We start from the raw sequence: 27,834 nt of genomic DNA, 5'->3' as shown, positions 1-27,834 counted from the left end.
TTTCGCATATTATATTAAATTGACAATTTTTTTTGTTCTAGGTGCTCTCGGTTTCCAGGGCAAGACAGCTGATGCGGTGAACATTGCGGCTCATCAGAGTCTGGCTTCTGGAGCGGCATTGGACAACCTGGTCGGACTACAGGGTGGCTTCCTCAACAATAGAGACGCTATAGACATCAATTTTATCAACTCACAGGAACTCGAAGGAGGCGCCAGTAACGGACACGAATATATACTAACGAACGACGCTTCAAGTCTAGTCGAAAATGTTGTTAAATATAACGGGGAGCAAGCCGCAAATGCTAATCTCGGTCTCGTGCAAGCTACTAAATATAATGACGGACCAGAATATACCAGTGGATCTATAATTCTAGACGACTACAGGCTGCCGAGCCAGAAAACTGGCACTAGTCAAGCGAGGCTACAGAATGTAGGGGCGACTGCATCGTATGCACAGAGCGCAGGAGTTACAAGCTCCATCCGCAAGAACACTGGAAAATATGACGCCAGATATAACACCGGTTACTACAGAGCACAACAGTCCAGTGGTGGCCGCTTCAACGATGGCAAATACAGACCTTCCAACACAGGAAAGTACGTCCACGATCCCACTGGTGATCGCGCTCTGCCTTACAACCACGTCGCCTCACCTGTCGTGCCCTACAAGCATGTCGATTACGGTTACACAGTGACAAAAGGTTTTGACGTCGGAAGATATAACGGTTCATGGTCGTACACTGACAGTTCGGACAAGTCATCCGATGGTTATTATTACAACAAACCTACGGGACCAACATTCGAGGAAGGAGGGTATAACACTGGATACACCGGCACTTACAACATTAATGGATACGTGGGCACAACCGATGATTCTGGAGCATACGTCGACCACACCAACGGTGGCCATACGCTGACCGCTGGCGCAGTTAATGTAGGCCTCGTTGGTAAAACGACGCTGGTTGATGTTGGATATAACGGAGATGCGTATGACAATGTACAAACGGGACAAGTCTCTTATGTATCTCAACCCGGTGTGACGATAAATCATGTTGGCACTGATATACACAATCTTGATGGCTACAGTTACGCCACAAACCCCACTTCATCTGGTATTCCCACCACCGCCACGCCATTTGCTGTCACTACAGCTTTGCCTACGTTCACTACCTTCAAAACTACGTACGTTCCTTTAGCGCCCAAGACAAGCATTAAGCAAATCTTTAGGGTAACTCAGGCGCCCGTTACATTCGTCACTCCTAAAGTGGAAGTTACTGATTATACTGTAAATACAAATTATCAAAGCCAAAGTAAGGCCTCGACCGGTTATGATTACGAGAAACCTAGAATTCCGTTTGAAGAAGGAATATCTTACACTACCGCAGCGCCCAATATAGCAGTGTCTACATATAAACCTCAAGGATTCAGCCATCAGCAACAAACGATCCACCACGTAGCAGCAGATATCTCTAGCTATTCTACACCAGTGACAGAAGTACCTTTTAAAAAATTGGTTGCTTATACTACTACAAGACCCACCGTTTCTTCGTATTCACAAACGAACGGACAACAGATAAATAGATTTGGTTCTACTAATGTATTCTCCACTGAAACGGGATCCACTGGCTACAACCAGGGTGAGTCGACCGTAACATTTGTCCAACCACAAAATGTAGTTCAGTACACGCAGACCTTACCGACAGCCAGTATTCAACCCGCTGTCTCCACATACCAGCCACAAGTTTTCAGCCAACAAACGCTTCATAAGGTTGACGCGGGTAGAATAAATGCTTTCGTCGAAAATGGAGAAGCTTCTTATCAATACACAAAACCGAGTGGATATGATGCATCGCAACAAACAGTTATCCAGTACACGACACCGACGCCGATAGTGACATCGACTTACAGACCGCAAGCTTTCAGTCAACAGACTCTTAACAAATTCGTCTCCTCAACCGTACGTCCAGTCATTCGCAAGCAGTACACATATCAAACCACTCCTGTTACATTGTACGAGAATCCAATATTAAAGTACACTCAAAAAGTTCCTCAGACATTTATCAGTTCCACTTATGCGCCGCAGACGTACAGTCAGCAAACAATACACACAGGAGATGTAGCTAAAACAATTGGACTCGACGCTGGATACACCTATACAAAATCTGACGTCACGTATCAACAACCACAAAAAGTTGTGGAGATTTCTACCATACAACCTGCGATTGCTGTCCAACCTGTTTCTACTTACCAACCACAATCGTACAATCAACAAACCATCCATAAAGTTGACGCAGCGCAAGTAAATACATACACACAAGGTGCTGGAGTTAGTGGTTATTTCAACACGCAACCTATTGTTACTCTAGACGAAACTGCCAAAACCGTGGTGGAATCATCCACTGCTGTGCCTATTGTGACATCCACTTTCAGACCTTATACGGTTAGACAGAGAATTCAAACAGAAAAGTTAGTTCCGGTTTCCACTACACCACTTCCCAAGGTCGAATTAGCGTATCAACCTTCGGTTACCATTTATGAGAATCCTATATTGAAATATACACAGAAAGTTGCACCTGTTTCGTACGTACAGCCTACAGCAACTGTTTTTACACAAACAACGAAACCATTTGTTCAGCAAAGTCAAGTTCAATATCAAACAACTGGTCAACAAACATACAATAATTTGGATGTAGGCGCGAAGGAAGCCGGCTACACTTACAGTCAACCAGAAATTCAAACTAACGTCGGTTCATCCAAAGCTTACTCAGATGCCACCGTCGTATCACGTCAAGAATTTCATCTTAACACCGGCAATCAATATAGCTCAGGAAAAGACGTCGTATTTGTTTCTACCACACCTTCCACTTTAGTTTACGAAGACCATTACACTACTAAAGATAAAACTCAAACTGCTGGATATATTGCACCCGAAATAAAGTATCAAACTACATTTACAAGACCTACAGTTTCTGTGCCACTCATAAATGAGCAAATTTCTACAATCTACAAAACTCAAGACCAATATGATTACAAACCTATTGAATTTTCACAACAATACGATATCAGTCAAACTGTACCTGCTCAAGTATCCAGTCAATCAACAGTAGAACTGCCCAGAAAGACTGTATTCAAACAAACAGTTTATCAAGCTCCAGAAATACAAGTGGCATATAAAGGTGAAGATTATCTCCCACCGGTAGTATCAACGGCCACTCCTGTTGTTACCTCGACTTATCAACCTTCCACTTATTCCACAGTTGGAACAACACGGGAGTATCTACCTGCGATTTCGAAAACAACATTTGAATACAACGGACCTGAATATTTACCTCCTCAAACAACTGCTAAATCTACTACAAAATCAAGAGAGTACTTACCCCCAGTAGGGCAAACGGTATTTGAATCAAAAATAACGAAAACTCCATACCAAGACTACAGTGTGCCACAGGACACTACCACCGTTGTGTCTTCAACTTCAACACCTATTTATAGAAAACAGAACATTGTCGTAGAGACTGCCAAATCGCAATTACTTGGCTTCGGCTCAGTTGGCACTGACGCAGGATTGGTGACACCTGCAACTTATAGTACTGCAGCACCTGTTGTATCAAGCACAGTAAACTATTATGTACAACCTAAAACGGTTACTTCGACATACACACCGGAGTTCGTAGAAGTAACTTCAACTGCACCTCGTCGAAGCCGACCGAAATATTTCAGACCAAGTGTAACTTCTACTACCCAAGCACCTACTTATGAATACGTCAAATCTACTACAGCTTATCGAGGTCCGGATTACTTGCCTCCTTCTGACGAAATCAACCAGAAATTAGAAACAATTGGGTTCACTAATGCTGATACATCTTATTCTCAAAACATTAATGTCAACCCGTATCAAGAATACACTATTTCCGATGCGACCCCTGTTGTAGTATCCTCAACTGCAGCACCTTTGAGGAAGCAGAATATTGTTGTTGATACTGCTAAATCTAATCTTCTCGGATTCGGCACTGTTGGCCCAGATGCTGGATTGGTAACCTATACATCCTCCCCCGCACCAAGTGCTGGAACTTACCAAACAGTAACTTCCACTTACGCGCCAATACAGCAGGAACTAGTTGAAGTTACACCGTCTTTTGTCCCCGTTCGTCGAACAAAGCCAAAAGTTGCCGTCGTCACTAAAATAAACGATTTCAACCCACTCCTTGTAAGAAAGTTAGGTGCCGTATGCAGCTGTCAATCGCCTGTCTTGGTGCTGAAAGGTAGAAGACCGGCCGTGAAACAACAAGAAATTTATACCAATGATTACGATACTGTGACGCAGTCATCCAGAATACAGACGCCAGTTGTAACCACTGTAGTTACTCCAACACCGGCAGTAACATCGACATTTAATCCTATCATTGTACCTGATGATTCATTCTACCAAGACTACCAAGATCAAGCTAGCAACGATAATATAGCGATTGTACCAAACGGCAGCGACAATGGTAACTATGTTTCTAGTACACCAGCTATTATTTCTACCACCGAAAAAGTTATCAGAATACGTCCGAGAGTGAAGGCCGTTACTGTCGCACCTACATACAGAACTGTATTGTTAAACGAGGAAGTATCGCCGACTGTCGAAATCAAGGGAGCGGACGTAACGACTGATTCTCAATCATTTGATAGATACGGTCCTGGTGGTTGGAGAGGAAGAGACGAGACGCTCCAAGGTTCCGTCGATTGTCAGAGAGCGGGTCTCTTCCGTCACCCCAAACAATGTAATAAATTCTACGCGTGCCGATGGGACTGCACGAAACAGAGATTCACACTCCACGTCTTCAATTGTCCCGTACAGCTCAGTTTCGATCCTAACCTGGGTGCTTGCAATTGGCCAAGTCAAGGACCCGCTTGCCAAGGCGATACGCTTCTCACAAATACAATTTAAATAAGTTCCATTAAAAAGTTTAAATTGAATCTCGATGTGCCATCGATATTGTGATAGCATGTGATCACAAATTTTTGTTTCAAATCCTAATAATTTGATTTGCAAGTTGCGTTGTCTGTCTCTCTCTTTCTCCTAATTCTTTAAGCTTATTTATTTTTTTGATTTTGTTAATGTTATATTATAGTTATTTATTAATCATGTGCTCCTAATAAAGCTTGCGCTCGCTAAATACTATTCATGGAAATTCGAAATTTTTCATTGAACTTTAGTTACCAGTACCTAATTCATGTAGCATGTTATGTTTTATAATTGTCGGATCGTACTTTTGTATTTTTATAAATTAATATAGAAACAACACGCTGTAAATATACCATTTATTCATTAACAATGTGAGTTTGTACTTATGAATTCAATGTAAAAAGCATTAAATGTTTAAAGCTACTGGTTTTTCTAGTTCTGACAAAACATCTTTATATTTAGCAACCAAAGGATTGACTTCTTCCTCGAGGAACTCGATGACCTGTTCCGGTGCTCTACCAATAAATGTAGATGCATCTAAAATGGCGTCAAGTTGTGAAATAATTGGGGCAAAATACGAGTCTTTCTTCACGCGTTCAATTAAATCATTATCTTTGCCGTGCTGTTTCACTTGCGCGCCCGCTTCGTGCGACAGTACCCTTATTTTCTCATGACAAACTTGGCGATCTCCTCCAGCTTGCACCATTGCCATAATAATATTTTCAGTTGCCATAAACGGAAGTTCTTGTGCTATATGCCGAGCTACAACCTTAGGGTAAACGACCAATCCTTGGCAAATGTTAAGAAGAGTCAGTAGTGTTGCATCTGCGGCGAGGAAAGCTTCAGCCAGAGTTAAGCGGCGGTTGGCCGAGTCATCGAGAGTGCGCTCGAGCCACTGCACCGCGTGAGTGTTGGCGGCGTTGGCGTGCAAAGTGATCAGATGACGCGCCAGCGCGCAGCAACGCTCCGACCTCATCGGGTTTCGCTTATAAGGCATAGCACTGGATCCGATCTGGGACGTTTCAAATGGTTCTTCTAATTCCTTTCTTGAGGCGAGTATGCGTATATCAGAACACATCTTGTGCACGGTTGCTCCGAGTCCAGAGAGAGCAGCTATGACTTCTAGGTCTACTTTCCTAGAGTAAGTTTGTCCTGTTACGATGTAACGTTTGTCAAAACCGGCGAGTAGAGCGACCCGCTTGTCCAGAGCTCTTACTTTTTCCGAGTCCCCGTTAAACAATTGCATGAACGAGGCCTGAGTGCCCGTCGTACCTTTAACTCCTCTGAAGCGCAAATCGTCTCTAGCGCGGGACAGCGCACGTTCGTCCATAAGTAAATCGCTCAGCCAGAGCGAAGCTCGTTTCCCGACTGTTGTCAGCTGTGCTGGCTGCAGGTGAGTAAAGCCAAGAATTGGAAGCGACCTGAAAATTAAGAAAAAAATCTGTCAAATTGAACATAGAAATAACGTATCTATCTATCACGTTATTTCAAATTATAATTATACTTAACACGCACTTAAATTACGCAAACTTACTTGTATTCATCAGCGAATTTCGCTAATCTACTAATGACCGCAGCAAGCCTTGGCAAGAGCAGATCCAGGCCATGTCTCAGGACTATCAGGTCGGTATTGTCTCCCACATAGCAGGAGGTAGCACCGAGGTGTATAATGGGCGCTGCACGGGGGCACCTGGCCGCAAGGGTGTGTACATGTGCCATGACATCATGGCGCACACGCTTCTCGTGCTCCGCCGCCGCTGCGAAGTCAATATCATGGATAGCTGACTCCAATTCAGCAATTTGTTCATCGGTTATATCCAGACCCAGCTCCTGAAAGTTAAAATGAAAAGTGTTCTGTTAATAACCTCTTAGTAACAGCGAACCAATTTACAACTAATGAACTATACGTAGATATGACTCTTGATGACTTTTTTGCTAGGAATGTAAATTATATTCTCTGCCTAATAGCTATGAGTGGTAGTAACTCTAGTTGGATAGAGTTGGTGTCACATCAAATTACATATCTCTACATGTTTCCAAGGAAACATGCAGCCGGTAAAGGCATAAATAAACACCAGAGTCGACCACATCCCTGTATTACATTATTCTCTAATCTCTTATAACTACAAGAATAAACAGAAACAGATCAATGTAGGATTCAAGCCACGCATTTTTCGAAACAGCCAGTTCTGAATTCCTATCAAAATCTAAATGAAAATTGTACACAATTTCTAAGTATACTCAATGAATCATAAAAAGTTCTTCGTAATAAAGAATCTATATCACACGAGTCCTTGGTAAATTAGTTCTCTATGACAATATGAACGCTAACACCACAATATGCAACCTGTCCCACTAATTCGCTGAAACAGATAAGATTAGAAACTCGCACGAACTGATAAAAAACATTGGAACTGATAAACCATATCAACCAGTGACTAGTTACCTCTTAACTTAAACGGACAAAAGGAACGAAGTGCAAAAACGAAAAAAGACAAAGAAATCAACTAGTGCTTTGTTGACAAAGTTTTAAGTTACAAATTTGTGTGCGAATTAGTGATAATGGTGTCCGTCCAAACAATAGCCACTATTGTGGTGAAAGTATTTAAAATTGTAAGTAAAAAGAATCTATAACCCTTATCTGTTATTCTTTAATGGACATAATTTTCCAATTGGAAAATATTCTAATTTGGAACACAACCATTTAGAGTCCCATTTCAATTACGTCATTCATTGGCAAAATAATATTGGTAATAATTGGTAATAATAAATTTATTATTCACTTCTCTATAGGTTACAGAAGAACTATTCCATGCTTATTTAAGAGCAGTTTATTTTGATTACTCATTATAATACCAAATATCTAAAACAAACAAAATTAACTGTGGATTTCTGTGACTAAAATTCCCCATTTAAAACATATTGTTATCTCTGTTTTGTCAAAGATCACAGGGGTGATATGTTTTATACAGAGTTTTTGGTCTCAAAAACCAACGGTTATTCATTCATAATTCCAAAACAAAACGATCAATACGCCGAGTATTCCCCTTAACGTAACCCAAAACCTATAATTGATATTGACAATATGTTCATAAAGCTTGAATATCAGAGAAACAGCATTTAGCTGTTGTTACCGTGATTTTTAACTGTACTAAAATATATAGTTTTCTCTATTTTCTTCTAATAGATAAAGGAGATGTCAACATGTTTTATAGAAGTGTTTCTGTAATGGAAATCCTAGGTTATAAATCTACAACGTCCGGATGCTTGGTTCTCAAGGAATTCAAAGAATTTGTAGATTAAGGCAAAAATATTGTTTCTCAAAGACTACATATCCCAAGTGTAAAATATAGTACTATTAATTATGTGATTATTGAATAACACATAACACGTGTCTTTAATCATAGTAAACCGACTTTAAATGATTACTCGACTCTCAAATATTTCCGTGATATTCGACGTATTTACCTATATTTGTCTCCTCTCTTTCAAAGAGAAAGAAAGGGATAATAACATTATTAACAAAAGTATCACGGCAATCGAAACTCTCAAATGACACACATCTTTAGGTGATGTCACATCGTACTTTTATAGATAACATTAGTGTCTATGGAGCAAACTATTCTCACTTAATGAGTGCCCCAATTCGCTTGTTTTTGTACAGCTACGTTATAAAAGTCGGATGATAGTTCGTAGCGGCCTCGTTTCCTATCAGTATAGATAAGGCCGCGCCTTGTAGTATTAGTTTTATATCGTTCATTATAAAGGTGTGGACTTATATTACAATCGATTGAAATAATCGACTTTAGTTAATTAACGTAAAGTTTCAGTGAAATTCTTAATCCCATAGCCACTTTCTTTGAACATTTGACTAAATCCTTTATCACCGTCTTTTCGAACTTAAGTCAAAAAATATAATATTTCATTCAAAAAAACACGAGAACAACAAATAAAAGTGTACATTTACTGATTTTACATAAGCGTTAGATAAAGTTGAACCTTATGTTACAAGTATATTAAGTACAAAATTGTTCAATTATGAGTTAACTGACGTTATTCATACTCACTGTATGTACTCGTTGCAAAACAGTAGAGCTAATATGTGCTTATCTGATGGTTTGAGAACATTAGTCACGTCTCCCGCAAGGTACTAAGCCTGGACCGCAACACAAGGTGACTAATGTGCGATGAGTAACTCTAAATACTACATACAAAGCGGTATTTAGCCTATTAAAGGTTCTAATTAAATTTCATAGTACAAACAATATTGAAGAAAAAGAATTAACTTGGGGTTGTTCGGGAACCTGGCTAAAAACGCGATAGTCGTGGAGTTGCAGAAACTATAACTCTCTACTACTACTAAAATGTAGAATACACAATATTTAAGTTTAAAATTTACGTATTTAAGGCATAAGTGAGAATTTATATAAAAACGGCTAAACAGGCCCATCGGGTGCCCTTCATCGGGGTGAGTGGGACTGGTATTATTTCGCGGACGCGGCCCCCGATGGGCTCGAAACTAGTCGGTGCCGCCACCGGACAAATATACGTGAGTGTTTATCCGTTTTTATATAAATTTTATAATGTCACACGAAAGTTTGAATAATTGAATAAGTTAGAAGATTTTAATGAATAATCTGATTACAAGGGTTAAAAACGTTGTTGGTACCAATATGTACAATATCAAAAGAAAATCTGACCTTAGATATGTTTGGTTAGGCATTATAATCTTATCATGTATGGATATAAAAACTATAAGTAGTAGGTTGATACTAACAATACCATAAGTGTATCAAACAATAATGATTCCACAGAGGCAGTGGACAAACAAACATTGCCTTCACCTTGACGTAGACCATTATGCACATAGATCAGACGTGACCGCTTTACTTTATATAATTGTCCACTTTAGTGTGATTCATTCTTAGGGACTTTTTGCCATAAGATTTCTGCATCCCATAAATAACTATATTTCTGGATTTCATATTTATTGAAGGCTAAATATAAAATACTATTCACTTCATGATTCTGACAGTAAATGTCAAGAAATCAATCAAGAATTAATATGTTCATATCTGAGAAGAAATTCAATGATATGCGTGAAGTCAACCCGCACTGAGCAAACGTGGTAGACTATGGCCTAGTCATCCCTCACTTAGGTTAGACTTCGCCCTTTAGTGGGAACGTATAGTGAGCTGATGATGAATGTGTTCGTGTGTATTGTAATTTAGAATCGATGCTAAATAGCAAGACACGCTCTCTCCGGCACGGCGCCGCGAGGAAGTCATCAATGTATAATTGTTTGAATCCAAGCTTCCTGCGCCCGTCGGCTGTAATTAAAGTCGACGTTATGATTCCGACTGTAATTGTCAGCTGCCGGGTACAGACCACTGAATAACAGAGAGATTAATTCGTATTTAAACCACTAACAGTAGGTTTCCACTGACGAAACACATGTGTTCAGATATGTATCTTATTCTATTGAAAAAAACAGAACTAATAAAATATTTTGATACAAGTTTTTAGGCAGTGGAATTTCATAAAAAATTACACTAGCCAAATAACATTTATCTTACCAATAGTATAAATGAGAAAGTGGGATAATTGTTTATTATTACTTATCTCCAAAACAGCTAAATCGATCTAGCTGAAATTTGACATAGATGTGGAACATAATCTGGAAGAACACATAGGCTACTAATAAAGTTTTTTTTGATTCGGCGTGGTCGGAGTCGACGCCGAGAGTTGAATTCAATCATTTTAATATATCAATAGCTTAACACCATAATTGTATTTTTTGGCTTATTTTTTATTATCTAAAAACGTATTTGCTTCTTTACAAATTAAACTACAACTTTATTATAAAACATCAAACGTAATTTTTCTAATAACGCATGTAAAATGAAACTTGTTGCGATGTTCGTGTCAAGGTTGTGTTGTATCCAGTGAAAACGACAGTTCATTGCTGAAACTAAACAGTTTCCATTTAAATGAATTAATGGCTCGTATCATTGCTTTTTATACATAATTGATTTTCTTGTAAATTAACTCGCTAACTAAATAATTTAAATTTAATAACAAATTTTTTATGCGATCAAACTAACTGCCACTAGTTTGTTAATTGGTCGCTAAGTGACAGCCTTAAATTCTAAAATATAATAAATCTATAATGGAAGACTTCGGAATTTCCCCGCGTGGCAGTGAAAGACGATAACAAAAATATTAGAAATTTCCCGATGAAATGTCTACAAATTCTATACTCTGTGCTACATTCATGTAGAGCCATTTGGGTTTTGACTTCTGCCCCGACAGATGACTCTTATACCAATTGAATACAATGTCCGGGGTGCAATGTAGGATCGTTTCTTTTTAATAAAAATTAACAAGAAGTAATATTTCTTCGATTATTTAGGGTTAGAAGCCAGAATACAGGTGTGAAATCTGAGATTATTTATATCAATGTTGTGAGTAAAGCTCGCTTAGGATATTATAAATGAGAATCTTTATATGGATGGATAGATGTATGAATGGATGATAGTTTGTTTGAAGGTATCTCCGGAACGGCTGAAGGGATCTCGATGGAATTTACCATAGATGTAGAACATAGTCTGGAAGAACACATGGGCTTCAAACAAAGTTTGTTTTTTAATTATGCGAGTCGGAGTCGCGGGCGACAGCTAATATTTAAATATATGAGCACAGCTTAGTGTTGATTCCTCATCAGTCATGTGTCGGGAACAGTACAGATGTGTCGCCAGAATAACAGAGCAATTTGCTCGATTGATTGATGACCAGCACAGATGCCGAACTCTCGACACACAAGACGACAAATTATTTAGGTAACCCAGTTGTTTGTACAGGACAGTTTTGTCTTTACATGCAGGCAAATCATTATCAGCTCAATACACGTTCCCACTGAGGGGCTCGTAGCCTACCCTAAGTTAAGCGTGACTAGTTAGGGTTGACTTCACACATTTGTTTGAATTTCTTCGCAGATATGTACAGGTAGCGTCACGATGTTTCCCTTCACTGTAAAAACGTCGTATAAATGTACATATGTAAATCGAAAAACACATTGGTACATGGCGGGATTCGAATCCAGGATCTGTACATTACAAGTCACGCGCTTAACCCCTGAGTCACCGACGCTCTCCAGGCAAATACTACTATGAAATTAGTTCTGCCTGCTAAAACCCTGCTGCAAAACCTATCGTATGTGACTTGCATCATAATAATTGTTTACTTCTATTGTATTGCTAACAATGTTATCTTATAATTAATACCACAACTAAGAATATATTTAATAAAGGAAACTATGTATAATTTTTCTATTTAACAAATGTAAAAATCATTTTTTATAACTTGAATTTTTTTTAAAACATTTATTCTCTGTTCGCCTTGAAGTATTCGAGTTTTGTTATGTCTGAGTACACGTTTTGCTTATGTTTTTTTTTATTTTTTTGTTACTGTAGTACCACGTCTTGGAACACGGTAACTGAAAGCCATATAACTTATAAATAAAATAATATTGTTTTTCTTTGTTTTTTATTACTGTACATTGCCAGTTACATTGATTTTCATTTCAACTATTTTTAACTTTAATTCAATACGGGAACGACCTATGCTGCCAGTGTTTACAAGTTATAAAACTTTTTTGGTAAATATACAGGTAAAATGAATAAAACCTATTTATTGATAAGTAAAAAGGTATAACATTAATTATCGTCATCTGTATCTTATCAACTGTATGTCAACAAATAGTGATTCCAATTGTATGATGTCATACTTGGGAATGCAATATGTCTTCAGTAATGAAATTATTTAGTATCAGAAAACGGCTTTGTTTTTGAATTGACTAATAGAAACAGGATGTTGGCATGATAAAAAATATTTAAGTGTCTTTTATTAAATGGTTTTTGTGTGTGTAAATAATATCGTAATTATAAAAAAAAAACGAATATACTATTCTCTTTCTTTTTCTGGATGGACATGACTGCGAAAAATAAGTTTTCAGTCAATCTCTACTTAATCCTAAAATATCTTTCTGAATTTAACTTACATTTCCTAAACTGCGTTTAAGTCGAACTCTAACCAGATCGTTTTTAACTTCAGTTTTGAATGAGCATCGTTTATTATCTGTGGTACTTAAAGTATGAAAATATTTGTCTTTCTAGTTTTATAGTCTCATTTTTTATATCTTTATCTTACAGGTATTAAACATTGTTATTCTTGTGCTGTATCGCACTGGGTACAATGGTGAGTTCCTTGGCGTCGGAGGCACATGGAACCTCAATGAGGAGAAGAATCCTGATGCAGAAATTGTCGCTTCTGGTGTTATCGTCGGCTACCTCATCTACACTCTTGTACAAGTCGTCACATTCTTGTTTGGCACCACTGAGCATAAACGGTAAGCAGCAATCCAATTTATGGAACAACAATTTAAATAGCGCATTTTATAGATTTTTATACTACCGTTGGTTTCTGAGACTAAAATCTCTGTATAAAACATATCATCATCTCTTTCAGTATATTTGACAAAACAAAGATATCAATATGTTTTAATCAGAGGGAGATTTCGATCTCAGAAACCCATCCTTGATAAAGGATTAAAATTAGAGTTCTAATCTTACTCGCCATTACTTTTTAGGATCTATACTAAAAAAAGAAAGTACAAATATTTGGTCTAACCATAAAAAACTAAACTACATTTTAGCTTAAACATATTTTCATACTTTTTGCAGGGCCCTAGGTGACATAGTGATGAACTTCGTGGGCGTGTTCTTGTGGATCGCGGTTGGTGCGGTGGCGCTGCACTATTGGGGTGGTTACCAGGGCGAGCACCAGTTCCAGTTCGTCTTTGCAGAAAGACAGGTCTCATGTGTTTTGTAACACGCTAGTCATTGAGTTGTGAAAAACTAAACTATTACAACTAAACTAAAATATGACAAATAATTAAGATATTTAAAAAAAACTTGGTACTTATTCAATATTTTGACTCTTTCTCCAAAAACCAAAAAGTCTTGGACTCTGGTCTCTTTAAATACGGATCTTAACGTTTTGAGATTACATTATTTCGAAGCATGAAATGAAAAAGGTTATAGGATTATTTTAGCCATCACAAATTGTCATTAGCCACAGGGAAATTTATAAAATCTTATAATCGGCAATCATGGTAATTAGGGAACCTCCAAATATTTAGCGTTACATTTTTTTTACTTTTAAACTTCATTTAAGCCCTAAAATACTTTCTCACTCGTCTCTTTCATAAGGTGTCCTTTAGCGACCAATCGTCTATGAGTACGTCAGTTAATGCTATAAATTTAATTTCCAGGTGGGCCTAGCAGTGGGCGCTCTCTGCGTGATTCAAGGTGCGGTGTACTTACTAGATACGGTACTTGCAATTATTCACTTCACCAAGGAAATGTAAACGCAAAGACAACAATAACTTTACGTAGATTTAAGTTTGTGCGTTGTTTTAATATAACACTTTAGAAGATATACTAAAGAAAAATATTAGTAAATTATTATCATCGATCAAAATATATTTAAATTTAAAGATGTTTTCATTATTTTTATACAAAAAAAAATATATTTTTTTAGCATGCCGATATTTATCAGAATACGACAGATTTTTTTTAAAGTTTTTTTTTATGCAAGAAAAACTTTTTTTAACAATTATTTATAACAGCTCTCGTTCATGAACACTTTTTTTCCCCACCTTTTTATTATAAGAACACATTTTATTTTAAGTACTTTATTTTGAAATATTTTTACTGTGAATGTTATTTTAAATTAAATAAAATGTTAGCTAAGTAAAAGACTGTTTATTTATGCACCATATTACCTGTAATTAATAAGAACTATTATGGACGGAGCGGTTGGATAAATTTATATATCTTGGATGAACTCACGTAACTGAATTACAAGATTGGGGGTCAATGCAAGTGTCAAATTAGAGATGTCGGAGGTTAAACAATGATATCCTATGCGCTGGGACATCTCGATTATGATTCATTAATGCTTTAGAATTTCAAATAGAAACTCCTTGCTCCTTAAGCCGGTTAGAATACTGACAAAAAATAAAAATAAAAAATCTCTGAGTTCTTTATTTGATAACTGACAGTGGACTTTTGTATTTTTTATTCATGCCAGTATTAAAATTTTAATTAGTGGGATTATTATTGAAAAAAAAACCAATTAAAACTGGAGTGCCTGTACACGGGCAGCTTAGTAACGATATCGCCGATTTCGAAGGATTTCCTCTGCGAACTGGATATCTACGCCGTCACAATTGCTCCTCTAACGGAAGACGTAAGTATTTGTACTTTCATTTTACAATTTAACAGAACTCACAAACTGACAATTATCTTTTTAAATACTAAATTAGTCTATTGACAAAATTCACCTTTACAATTAAGAATTTGGGTCATGGGACCTTGAGAAATAATTTGGATATTTAAAAATCTTTTCTTATGTAGCATTGTTTTGAATACAATAAAATAAGCCTAATGAAAACTAAAAAGTAATAAAAAATCAAAATTTTGCTACTGAGTATTTTTTTCTTGCAATGCTAATTTTAAATTGGTATAACCTTACTAATTTTATAAATGTAAATTTTCGGATGTATGGATGGATAGATGTTTGTTAGAAGGTATCTCTACAACGCCTGCATGGATCTAGCTAAAATTTTGCACATATGTATAACTAATGTCTTTTATAATCCGCGCAGCTAGAGTCGCAGGCCACAACTAGTTCGTATAATAAATCATAAATTACTTTTAAAAACACAATAAATACAGTGTACGTGTAGACGGGAAACAAATACGATTTACTTTATGCATGCGGATATTAGTTAATTAAATTTTCACGTATTTGATACGAATATCCTCAGAATTATACACTTTTTTTACTTTTAACGTCAAATTACATTAATCGTAATTAAGGAAACTAAGGTAAACTAATTATTATTTAATTTTAAATTACTATTTTATAGTTAACACTAATTATATTACAATATTTTATTAAAAAAAACTAAGATACAGTTTTTAGATACAAAAATTATTTTATTTCTCGAAATATTAAAAACCAGACAAACACAATTGCAAATATTCGTATCTTACCTTAAAGTTCTGTGTTCTCTTTATAATTATTTTGCAATGTTTTTTCTACAATTAAATAATTGCTATAATTGTGGAAAGTATTAAATGGTAATTTTTTTTAAGTTAAAAATTACGTCTGTTTTGAAAGTCATATTTAATAAAGGGGCAATGAACTTGTAAATACTTAGATCACAAATACGAAAGTTTCCACAGATAATAAAACTCATATTTCTCATTCTGTCATTATCATCATCATCAGCTCACTATACGTCCCCACCGAGGGGTTCGGAGCCTACCCTAAGTTAAGGGTGATTAGGCCATATTCAACCACGCTGGCCAAGTGCGGGTTGGTTGACTTCTCACATATCTTTGAACTTCTTCTCAGATATGTGCAGGTTGCATCACGATGTTTTCCTTCACCGTAAGAACGTCGAATAAATTTATATATGTAAATCGGAAATAGAAAAACACATTGGTACATGGCGGGATTCGAACCCAGGACCTGCAGATTACAAGTCGAGTGCTTGACCACTGAGCCACCGACGATCGACGCGACATCATCAAAATAAAACATTACCTCAGGTCTATACAAAAGTTCATTGTTGTGATATCCTTGCGCTACCATTTGTGACTATGTTGATAATTACGACAATTATCCACAACACACAATTACGTTACCTCAGTCATGTGACCTTGTCAATCTTAACACTACAATGTAGTTTAATAGTCTAGTAGTTAAAACGGTAGTTTTTATCTTACATCATCACCTCACTATAAGTCCACACTGAGAGGTTTAAAGCCTACCGTAAGTTAAGGTTGACTAGGCTATAGTCAACTACGCTGGCACCTATGTGCAGTATCACGATGTTTTCCTTTACGGTAAGAACGTCGGATTGTATATATTTAAATCGAAATTTGAAAAATACATTGGTACACACCGGATTCGAACCCAGGAACAAGTCAAGTGCTTTTACTGGGACTATAAAGTCTCAACACATTATTGTCTTTGTCATAGATGTAAACAAATGTTTTCTTCGCATTTTGATTTTATTTTTCAGTCTTATTTATTTGTAACGGTATATGAATAATTACGAATCATAATAAGAACATCACTAGCTTGATCATTTTAACTCTAGTGATGTTCATCGTATCGACAAGACACATGCCGTTTTAAAAGCGGTGTGTCCCGAATCATTTGCTGTATGAACAAATTCAGTGCATATTCTGTACTTGTATAGATGGTGCGTTCAGAAGTAGAACAGACTATATTATAATATACCATTTTGCCCTACTTATACTTACCGTACTTGCCTTATGCCATTAAACATTGCTACCTACTAATATTTTAAATGCGAATGTTTGAATGGATAGATGTTTGTAGGTATCTCCAGAACGTCTGCATGGAACTGGATATAATTTGATAAAGATGTAGAACACTACACACTACTTAACAACTATTTTTTAAATTCCGCGCAGACAAAGTTGCGGGCAAAAAGTAGTTTGGTATAACCTTGAAGTAATTGCTGAAATATTCGTACAAAATCATGTTGTCATCATTCATTCCCTATAATAAAATAGAGGTCAATATTTTGTAAATGTTTCGTCAGTGGAAACACACGTTAAGAATGACATTCGAGTAGCCTAGTTGGGGAAGTAACGGCGCAGTTTCCATTGAGTTGCTCGCACGTACAATGCATTAACTGTGAGACGTACGGGGACTTTGTTTGCATTAGAAATAGGTTTGTTGTTACAATAACTATCAGCAAAGCTTAATACTTGTATGTATGTGGCGTTTGATTTGAAATTAAATTAAATGGAAAAATGATAGTTCATCATCATAGTCAGACTTGATTCGTCCACTACTGAACATAGGGCTTTCCCATCGATTGCCACAATGCCCTTTCCTGTGCCGCCCGCGTCCAATACACTCCCGCAACCTAGACCAGGTCATCGGTCCATCTTGCAAATGATTGTTAAATTGATAATTAAAATACACATTATCAAAGCATTTGTAAATAAGTTTTAAATTTAAAAAAAAAATGTCTTAAGCTACTGTAACTTTACAACTTATGTCTTAGACATTTATTTAATCGTACGGTACAAAATAACATATTTTAGTACTTATTCGTTTGCTCTTTTAGATAAGGATAAAATTGCATTTAGCAGCAGAGAAATGGTTTATAAACTGCACTAATGAAATACATATGCCCTAAATAATTTGAAAGAATGGTGTCAGTGTAAACAGGTCAGACGATGTTTCAGAACGCACCCCGACAACACAGACAGTTGGCGCCAAAACTGGCGACAACATGGCGGCTATGCCATTGGCGGGAGAAATGGATCAATCTTACTTAATTCCGAAGGACATATGAAGGAGAATTTCAAACTGAAATCTTTCCTTAGAAACTGATTATATTGATTTAATACTAATGTCCACAAAACTAATTAGAAAAAATGATTTTATAAGTTTAAATCTGTATGCATTTCTGTGTACCTATAAGGTGCAAATTAAAAAAAAAAATAGTAATCTTACTAACATTATAAATACGAGTGTTTGGATGTATGGATGTTTGTTACAAAGTATCTCCAATACTGCTGCATGGATATTACTGATATTTGCTAGAAATTAAGAAAATAATCCGGAAGAACACAATAGTGTCCTTACTAAGTTTTTTTTTAATTCCGAGCAGTCGGAGTCGCGACCGACAGCTAGTTATTAACAAATTGTGTGGAGCCTTCGTAAGTGTCACGAAGGCCTTACTTAAAGTTCATAATCAAAGCTATGCAAGCATACGAATAAATAATATAACAATGGGTAATACTTCGATAACATGGTTCGTGCACAAAGCCTTATTGTTTGTCACTAACACGCCCTCAACTATCAAACGTGCACTAACACTGCATTTTGTACGCACGAATAATGTTAATGAGATTATAAAGAATATTATAAACAGAAATAATTTTGATTAGTTGTTGTTTCTGAGAAACTCAAAAGTATAAATATAGTTGGAAAATTTTTAATCAATATAAAATACGCTTACCCGTTTTTAAAACGAAGATTTATGATTTGTTATTTTTAAACATGCAGTAGTCAAGTACTAACGATTTGAAAGAATTAAAAAACATTTTAGGTAAAATATTAAAATGAAAACATTCCTTTTAAATTGGTCCAAATCTTGATTAGTTTGGTTATATCGGAGTTTTTCTCAAACTACAATCTATACTTAATTTACGCATGAATCGCTTATTATAAATAAAATATAATGAAGCATATTACTTGATCTGAAACCAATTATCCTGTTACAATAATGTATTTATTATTGACACCAGTCAATGAATTACGAACATATTTATCAATTAAATGAGTAATTACGAATAAGAAATAATAATTTATGAATCATTATGACCTAATTGCAGTTTCCATGGTGTGATGAATAATTTTACATGATTTTCAGTTTTATTTATATGTAAAAACATATGCATGAGGATAAAGTCCCTTATACATTATTCCATGGTTAATTCTTCGAATGACTACTAAAAGATGGAAGACATTATAAGTTAGAATCATCAACAGTGGTAGCCCGCTTTAACATCTTCGCATAAATTGGTCTGGCTCGCCCGGTTAAATACCACGACCACACAGGAGACAGGCGTGAAGCAATTCCACGTTTCGTCTGATGAGTGTGCGTTACTGAGGCCTAATTTAGTCTTCTTTCCCTATCCACCTGTTTTTTTACAAGGAAAGGATGGGAAGTGGAAGTGGACCTTCGGGATGAGAGGATGCATGGGAAGGGAAAACATTTTCTTTCTGTGCATCCTCTCCTCCGTCGATTAAAGGTAGGCAACGCATATGCAATTGCGTATGTCTATGGGCAACGGTCACTTCGCTACTTCAGCGATTTCAGGTGACCGCTCGCTCGTTTGCCACCTTATGATATAAAAAAAGCATTGACATTTTAATAAGGCTAGTGTTGCGCCGATACACCGTCACTGTGTTGGATTTTCTTTCTTACAGTACAGAGAAAATTAGCAACGTTACCCGTAAACAAAGTTCTTTTCATACTATAAGGAACAAGGTATATAAAAAGCCACAAGTTAGTCGTAGATTTCCGCTGTATATACAGACATATTGTCCCATTCATTGAGTTTGCAAAAACAGTGATAGTAATATGTTTCTGTACAGGTGTTAGGGCAGTGGAAGCCCACGGTTAAGGAAGTTACAGAAAAGAATTGGGAGACAACATTCTATTGCGTACTGGATCATATGGTAATGAAATTAAATGAAAATTTAATCACCACGACCACTATTATAAATGCGAAAGTTTAGATGGATGGATGGATGTTTGTTCGAAGTTATCTCCGGAACAGCTCAACAGATCTTGATGAGATTTGGCACACATGTAGAAAATAGTCTGGAAGATCACATAGGCTACTTATTAAGTTTTTTTTTAATTCCGCGCGGACGGAATCACGGGCAGAAACTAGTAACAACAAAAGACAGTCGAAGTATCAATTGTGCGTGCGCATGCGCTTGTTTGTATGCAGTTATGCGCGCGCTGGCTTTTAGACCGGAAAACTCTAGAAAGTGACTTTTCAATTTACGAATAGCTACATAATAAACAATTGATCAGTTACACATATAACTGTGGGTTTCTAAAACCAAAATATATGCATCTATGACATAAAAGAGATAAGAATATGTTTTAAATGTAGATTTTGGTCTCAGACACTCACGATTACATATATTTTATTCTATTGCCGAGGAAATATTCGACATAACGATAATTTATAATATAAATAATAAAATAGAAACAAATACGTGACAATAAGAAATATTTAAATAGTTATTTCAACACTGTTTTCATTATTGTTAATAATTGTTTTATGTTTATTTTATTCATGTGTTCTTTATTATTGTTCCTTGTTATGTGATAACGACAAATATATAGAAGTACTAAGAAATTATTTCTAGTGTTAAAAGAAAAATAGGGGGAATGTGAAAAAGCTATAATCAATGTTTCTTTTATATCATAAGGTGGCAAACGAGCGAGCGGCTACCTGGAATCGCTGAAATAGCGAAGTGACCGTTGCCCATAGACATACGCAATTGCATATGCGTTGCCTAGCTATTTTCCTTTTCCATGCATCCTCTCATCCGGAAAGTTCACTTCCACTTCCCATCCTTTCCTCATAAGGAAAAGGGTGGGAAGGGAAAGAGGACTAAACTAGGCCTCCGGGACGCACACTCATCAGACGAAACGCGGAACTGCTTCCACTTCACGCCTGTCTTCTGTGTAGGCGTGGTATTTCACCGGGCGAGTCGGGCCAATTCGTGCGAAGATGTTAAAGCGGGCTCTACCACTGTTAAAACATTATAGATTATTTACTCTTGAAAAACAAAAAAGTATCGTTATGGTAATTTGCGAAAACATTCGCCTAAAAGAGACCAGATTTATCTGAATATAATTCTAATAAAACCGATACTGGGTACGTTATAACGTACGTAGTTTTGCTCAATTTAAGTATAACTCTCAATGTTTTATTAATTAAATCGATCTTCCACAATGTATTTTTACTACGCACAACTGTGGTAATGCCAGACCAGTTACAATTGACACGTCATGGCGCCTACTTTATGAGACAATAAGCTGTAAAAAGGGACGATATAGGATACAACAGGGATCAAGTTGTTTTGTTCGAAAAGTCGTTGAGGTGCGGCGATGGCGGCAAAATGTCAGTCGCTCAGTAAACTCCGTCGACAGAGGTCGCGTCCATCGATTACGCTTTTACTACGCGTCGCAAATTATAATTCAAATATTAGTGATTTTTAATACTATTGTGTACTTTTGAAGTGGATTACTTCGCTCCAAATAAATCTTTTTAATTTTTGGTAAGATTTTTTTTGCATTTTTTAATTTTATTTATTGCAGGCAATTAAGTTAAAATTATAATGTAATATTTAAAAACTAAGGGCTAATTAAAAGTTGACATTTTTTTTATTATATAATTATTTTATCATCGAGAAATAAATTAAATTGAAATATTTGTAGTTAATTTTGATAATTTGTTATAATAGAATTCAAATAAGGTTCAATTATTCACTTTACTGCATTTCATAATACGGTTATGGAAAACACGATAAACGTATAAGTTTAAAATAATAATCAGAAATGTTATAGTCAATAAATACAGAGTTAACTGGTTTTTCCATAGTTTTAAATGAAGTTTATAAGCTTTTCACAAATAAATAGCGTTATATATATTGAATCATTTGTTACGTGATAATGAACTTTCGTAGAAATAACTACAAATAAACGAACATCGCTTTATCGTTTTGTTTAGTCAAAAAGCGAGATTCGAAACCACAACCATTTGGTCGGATGTACGTGCCTTTAACCATTGGGCTATTAGCATTTTAATGTCTTAACAGTTAATAATTGTGGATTTTTATACAACCAATAGTACTATTTTAGATTAGGTTCCTAAATGAAATCTAGCAATAAAATTGTTTTTAATCCTTAGCGGTCAAGTTTGTCAATGACTGAAGGAAATGAGATATACATGTTTCCCTTGAAGACTGACATTGTTTGAAGTAATTTGATCTGTCTTCAATAGAATCATCTTTCAAATCCTACTATTTATAATCTATACTAGATTTTAGTTGAATATCGCATACAAGACTTGCAATCTGCAGGTCCTGGGTTCGAATCCCGCCATGTACCAATGTGTCTTTCGATTTCCGATTTGCATATGTACATTTATCCGAAATTCTTACGGCGAAGAAAAACATCGTGATGCAACCTGCACATATCTGAGAAGAAATTCAAAGATATATGTGAAGTCAACTAGCCCGCACTTGGCCAGCGTGGATGACTATGGCCTAATCGCCCCCTCGGTGGGAATGTATAGTGAGCTGATGATGATGATCGCATACATAATTAACTTATTGCCATGGCGACATGTAAAACAAAAAGTTGCAGGTTTGAATTTATCAATCAATCGTCCTATAACGTAGCTAACAGGCTCTTGACGTAGCTTATTTGAAATAAATTGTGCATCATAATTTTCGTAACTAAATTCCTGTAAATTTCCACTGATGTAACCATTGATGTAATGTTTCGTCGGTGGAAACTCAGTGTTAGTATATGTTGAGAATAATAATAATGGAAGATTTGATGACGATGCATCCGTTTCCTCCTTTATCCGGACTATGTCTACTCCTCTGGGATATTCGTCTCAGTTCATCTTGGTATTATGTTGCTAATATTATGAATGCGAAAGTTTAGATGGATGGATGTTTGAAGGTATCTACGTAACGGCTCAGCGGATTTTGATGATATTTGGCATACATGGAGAACATAGTCTGGAAGAACTCATATGCTACTTATTAAGTTTTTTTTTTTAATTCCGCGTTGACGGTGTCGTGTGCGACAGTTAGTATTTGTGTTGCATAATTAAAGACATATTTAGGTACGATACTGAAATACAGAAACGTAAGCAGAGATTATAAATTTCCATTACGCGAACCTGACCACACCTCTCTGCTTTTTGTAGTTATATTAGCTACGTTATATTGATGTATTATTAACAAGCTGTCGTGGGCGAGCCGTTTGTGTTTTTGTCCAACAATCCGGCGGCTATTGGAAAGTGCGCGAGCGTGCGTTCCGTGCGAGCGATTGGCATGCGTTATGCGCATCACGATTTTACTTCATTATGTAAAAAAATGTGCATTATGCACTAATTTATATTGTATTTTCTACGCACTTTGCAAGTATTTCGAAGATTTATTATTCACTAGCTGTCACTTGCAACACCGTCCACGGGGAATTAAAAAAAATTTTAATAAGTAGACTATGTGTTCTTATAGGTTCTACAGCGTAGTCAGACAACGTAATTTCTTACATATTTGTTTTCTTTACACTTTACGTTCACACTGTTTATGAAGTTGACACAGTTCAATTTAATTTTTCTAGAAAAAGAGCTGTAAGATTTGTCTAGAGAGCATATTCTGTAATTTTCCAATTCCCTTGCGATCACAAATAATATATAACTCGGCTTTATAAAAATTACCGTACGTAATTCAACTTTTTTTATTTGATATTGTTTCCGTAATATAAAACAAAAGCCTATATCACAATTCAAATTATTACAAATGCAATTTAATACTTCGATCGATCACGAATGATTATTTTTATTACACGAATAATATTTAATTTATTAAAATCGATTTACCAAGAGTAATATGAAAAGTTCCATTTCCTTGCTATAATAAAACAATATCGAATCACTATTATATCTATTATAGAGTTTTATGTTACTTATTTGGTTATACTATACAGTTTTGTTTTATTTGTTATTAGTAGTAAAACGTAATTGCGTGTAAAGAGTACCGGGGTAACCGGTCGTTAAACGTGTTGCACTTTATATGGAGCGAAACTTGTATAAAAGAAGACTTAAATCAAAACATTGTATACTGCAAATACTTATACGTTCATTTTTAGGGTTCCGTACCTTATAGAAAAAAAAACGGAACACTTATAGGATCACTTTCTTGTCCGTCCGTCTGTCTGTCAAGGCCTTTTTATATTAAATAAATACTGATTAATTTAATATAAAAAGCACTGGCTTAACCACCGACCCACTTGATAGTAGAATATGATGCATATTTTATAATATAAAAGGATAATCTAAATCAGCCAGAGAGAACGAGAACAGAACAGTACAACTTATGGTTCCATAGTTAATATTTAAATTGGACTAAATAGACTACGTAAAGAACATAGGATAATACAATATAGTAAACCTATATTTATAAAGCTTACGCATTTAATTCGTGAGACTGAACGGACAAGTACATCTTTGTAAACTTCGGTATTTTCTAGATACGTCACTTAACTTAAGTTAACCAGCTTATAAGATGACAGGTAGAGACAAAATTATATCTATCTCACTTTATTCCTCTCTCCTGAGCGTAAAAGGTTCCTCGTAGATGTTCTACTGAGTTAGTTACTGCTTAGAAGCTGATAGAGAGACAGATATAGTCTACTTTTCTCACTCTGCATTTCTGTCTCAATCCTAAGGTTAACTCTTACAAGTAATGTCTCTATCTGTTGTATCTAGGTGTCGGAGTTTGGTGGCGGTGCACGCGTGGTGTGGGCCATGTCTGCGGGCGACAGGGAGGCGGAGGCGCAAGCCAAGAAGGGAGAAGAAGGGGATGGCAATGAGCGCGATAGCCGCGCAGCAGCTGCGCTCAAACGTAACTGGTGTATCGGACTCAGGATCACAGAAATGGTAAGTAACTTAAATGTATCTCGTCTTTTCTTGTAAGATGGGATCTACAAAAGATATCCTACTTCTAGGAAGAAACTGTTACGAGTGAGTGCTAAAATCTTTCATAGATCTCTAATCTCTTCTCTATGGGGCTATAGCCTGATGAACATCACCGGTATGAGAATTAACATCTGGAAAAGATCTTATTAAAGTTCGTCGAATAAAAAATGTTAAGTTTGATAAAAAGGAAGTTATATTAATTCATCTAAAATGAAAAACGTTTAAGCTTTAGTATAGAAAGCTACGAAAACATAAGTTTTGACAAATAAACTTAATGCATTAGAAAATATAAGCATACTTGTTGTCTCAGTGTCCATTTAAATAGTGAAAACGTTAACAAAACACAAAAGACGCCTTTCTCTTATAATAATTTGCGTTACTTCCCAAACATTTTTTTTTCACAATCGTATACACAATTTGTCATGGCTGCCAGAAACTTTTCCGCCTTATTGTAATTTCATTTTCGGTTGAAAGACATTTTAATTTAAATTATCGATATAGATAGTGAAATTAGGTAGAAAAACGTTACATTAATATATTTTTTTTATCTTGTACAGCAGTTAACAAAGACATCAGGGTTTTAGACTTTATTTTATTATAATCTGTGACAATAGCTCTCTATATTATCTCTGGTCTGTTGTACGACAGATATTATCTGTAAAATACTTGTTAATAGTCGTAAATTGTTTACAATTATACCCATAATACATTTTTATATAATTGCGTTAAAATGGTTTATGACAATAATCGAATGATGGGATTCAAACACTCGGCCATGCGATCGGCCACCCTTTAGCATTAGGCCATTGACGCTTAAATTCTATACAAGTTATATTGACTCCGTCCGCGCGGTATTAAAAAAACTATTAGTAGCCTATCTGTTCCAGGCTATGTTCTACATCTATGCCAAATTTCAGCGATATCTATGCAGCCTTTTTAGATATACCTTCAAACAAACAAACACCCATCCATCCAAACATTAGCATCAAGGGTAATCATTATAACTGTACGTTAACCGGGCTAATGTAACGCGACTTCGCCCTCAATTGGTACAAAGAATGCGATAATCATATTTGAATACAATGACAAAAACGTTGAGAAGACACGTTACAATATTCACAAGAACGACCACACAAATACACATATCCTGTTTATTTGTATTATGCTTAGAAAAATATTATTTTCAAGATAAATGTTACTTAAGTGACTGAATATCACACTAACCGGGAGTTTCTGAGATCAAAAACTCCGTATAAAACATATCATCTATGTCATTATTTCGGACAAAACAGAGGTAACACTTTTAAACGGAAATTTGCGTTCAGAAACCCACTCATTCCTGAAGTAACTTAGGTAGTACCTTCTTATTGATATAAAAAATTAACTGTAGATATTAATTAAGTGTAAATATTTTTGTTTGTTATTTCTTATTATTATTTTTTTTTTTATATCGCTTGCTTGTATACTTATAGTTGTGATTAGCTTCTAATTTGATTGTTATGGGACTGACATGTTTAAAAGAACAAAAGTCCCTAAAAAATAAAGGGAAAACAAAAAGAAATCAACACTAAAGGACTAGGTAAGCATTTAATGAATCTAAGTTGTAACATATAAGTTAAACCTAGTGGTTAACACTTCGCTACTTATAACAATGGCCTTTGTTAAAAAAAATTGTGCGATTTTTTAACGAGCAAGCGTCTGCCTGAATTCACTGAAATAGCGAAGCGACCATAGTCCAACATATGTATTGCCAACCTTTAATTAACGGAGAACGTAACGCACAAAAAGATAATAGAACATTAAAAGATAGTATAGATAGTACAATGTTTGGGAAATTTATTAAATTATTGTACTTCATGTTAGTGCGTTGATCGAGCTTAGAAATCTATTTCTTGTCTGGGAAAGTCGCTCACAAGTCATTAAGAGTAAGTATCCGATAAACGTCGAAGTAAATCTCTTATGGTGAAAGTGTCCACTAAGAAAGTAATTCATTGATTATTATGAACTCCTTTTGATAAACTATTGTGGTAAAATTGTATTACAATGATTTTCTACTCCTAAATCATTCATACGAAAACATATTGTCAGGTTTTCCTACTAGGTATGGATACGGAAATTTATGTTAACATGAAACAGACTTCAATTGGTCAAAACATTTGGAACGACTTTTTTTTATATAAAAATATTAGCAGATTTTTTTGCAAATTTACTAATATTTCTTTAACCATTCCAACTAAGCTCTATGCTTGTGCTAGGATATGGTTTACAATAGTCGAATGGCGAGATTCGAATCCCCGACCTAGTGGTCGGAAATCCTTAACCATTAGGCTATTGACGCTTCAAAATTCCCAAAGACAAAATAAAAACATTTCGTTTTTATTAACTCTTATGTTCATTTTGTGTAGTATACATACAAATTTATAAAAATATATGATCACTATAAAACTATTTTTAACT

The 27,834-nt window shown here is 35.7% G+C and overlaps 3 protein-coding genes across 3 annotated transcripts in view; 2 read left to right on the top strand and 1 right to left on the bottom strand.

The window, feature by feature from the left end:
• LOC106121169 (uncharacterized) overlaps positions 1 to 5,371 on the top strand; it is a 31,338-nt gene extending 25,967 nt beyond the window's left edge. Inside the window, exon 9 of the mRNA XM_013316682.1 lies at positions 42 to 5,371. Within this exon, the coding sequence (XP_013172136.1) occupies positions 42 to 4,930 (4,889 nt within the window). The 3' untranslated portion in view covers positions 4,931 to 5,371. The remainder of the gene's footprint in view (positions 1 to 41) is intronic.
• Positions 5,291 to 27,834, bottom strand: part of Adsl (adenylosuccinate lyase) — a 28,611-nt gene continuing 6,067 nt past the window's right edge. Inside the window, 2 exon segments of the mRNA NM_001312696.1 lie at positions 5,291 to 6,369; positions 6,483 to 6,778. Coding sequence (NP_001299625.1) covers positions 5,355 to 6,369; positions 6,483 to 6,778 — 1,311 coding nt within the window. The 3' untranslated portion in view covers positions 5,291 to 5,354.
• Positions 7,354 to 27,834, top strand: part of Ssk (smooth septate junction protein snakeskin) — a 25,196-nt gene continuing 4,715 nt past the window's right edge. The window contains exons 1-6 of the mRNA XM_013316684.1: positions 7,354 to 7,561; positions 13,159 to 13,355; positions 13,690 to 13,819; positions 14,280 to 14,369; positions 15,143 to 15,259; positions 25,168 to 25,338. Of these exons, the coding sequence (XP_013172138.1) occupies positions 7,511 to 7,561; positions 13,159 to 13,355; positions 13,690 to 13,819; positions 14,280 to 14,369; positions 15,143 to 15,259; positions 25,168 to 25,338 (756 nt within the window). The 5' untranslated portion in view covers positions 7,354 to 7,510. The remainder of the gene's footprint in view (positions 7,562 to 13,158; positions 13,356 to 13,689; positions 13,820 to 14,279; positions 14,370 to 15,142; positions 15,260 to 25,167; positions 25,339 to 27,834) is intronic.

The sequence above is a fragment of the Papilio xuthus genome, unplaced genomic scaffold, assembly GCF_000836235.2.
Source record: "Papilio xuthus unplaced genomic scaffold, Pxut_1.1 DF826945.1, whole genome shotgun sequence".
Taxonomy (NCBI): domain Eukaryota; kingdom Metazoa; phylum Arthropoda; class Insecta; order Lepidoptera; family Papilionidae; genus Papilio; species Papilio xuthus.
The sequence above is the reverse complement of the archived record's forward strand: the minus strand, read 5'-3'. Positions and strand labels throughout refer to the sequence as shown.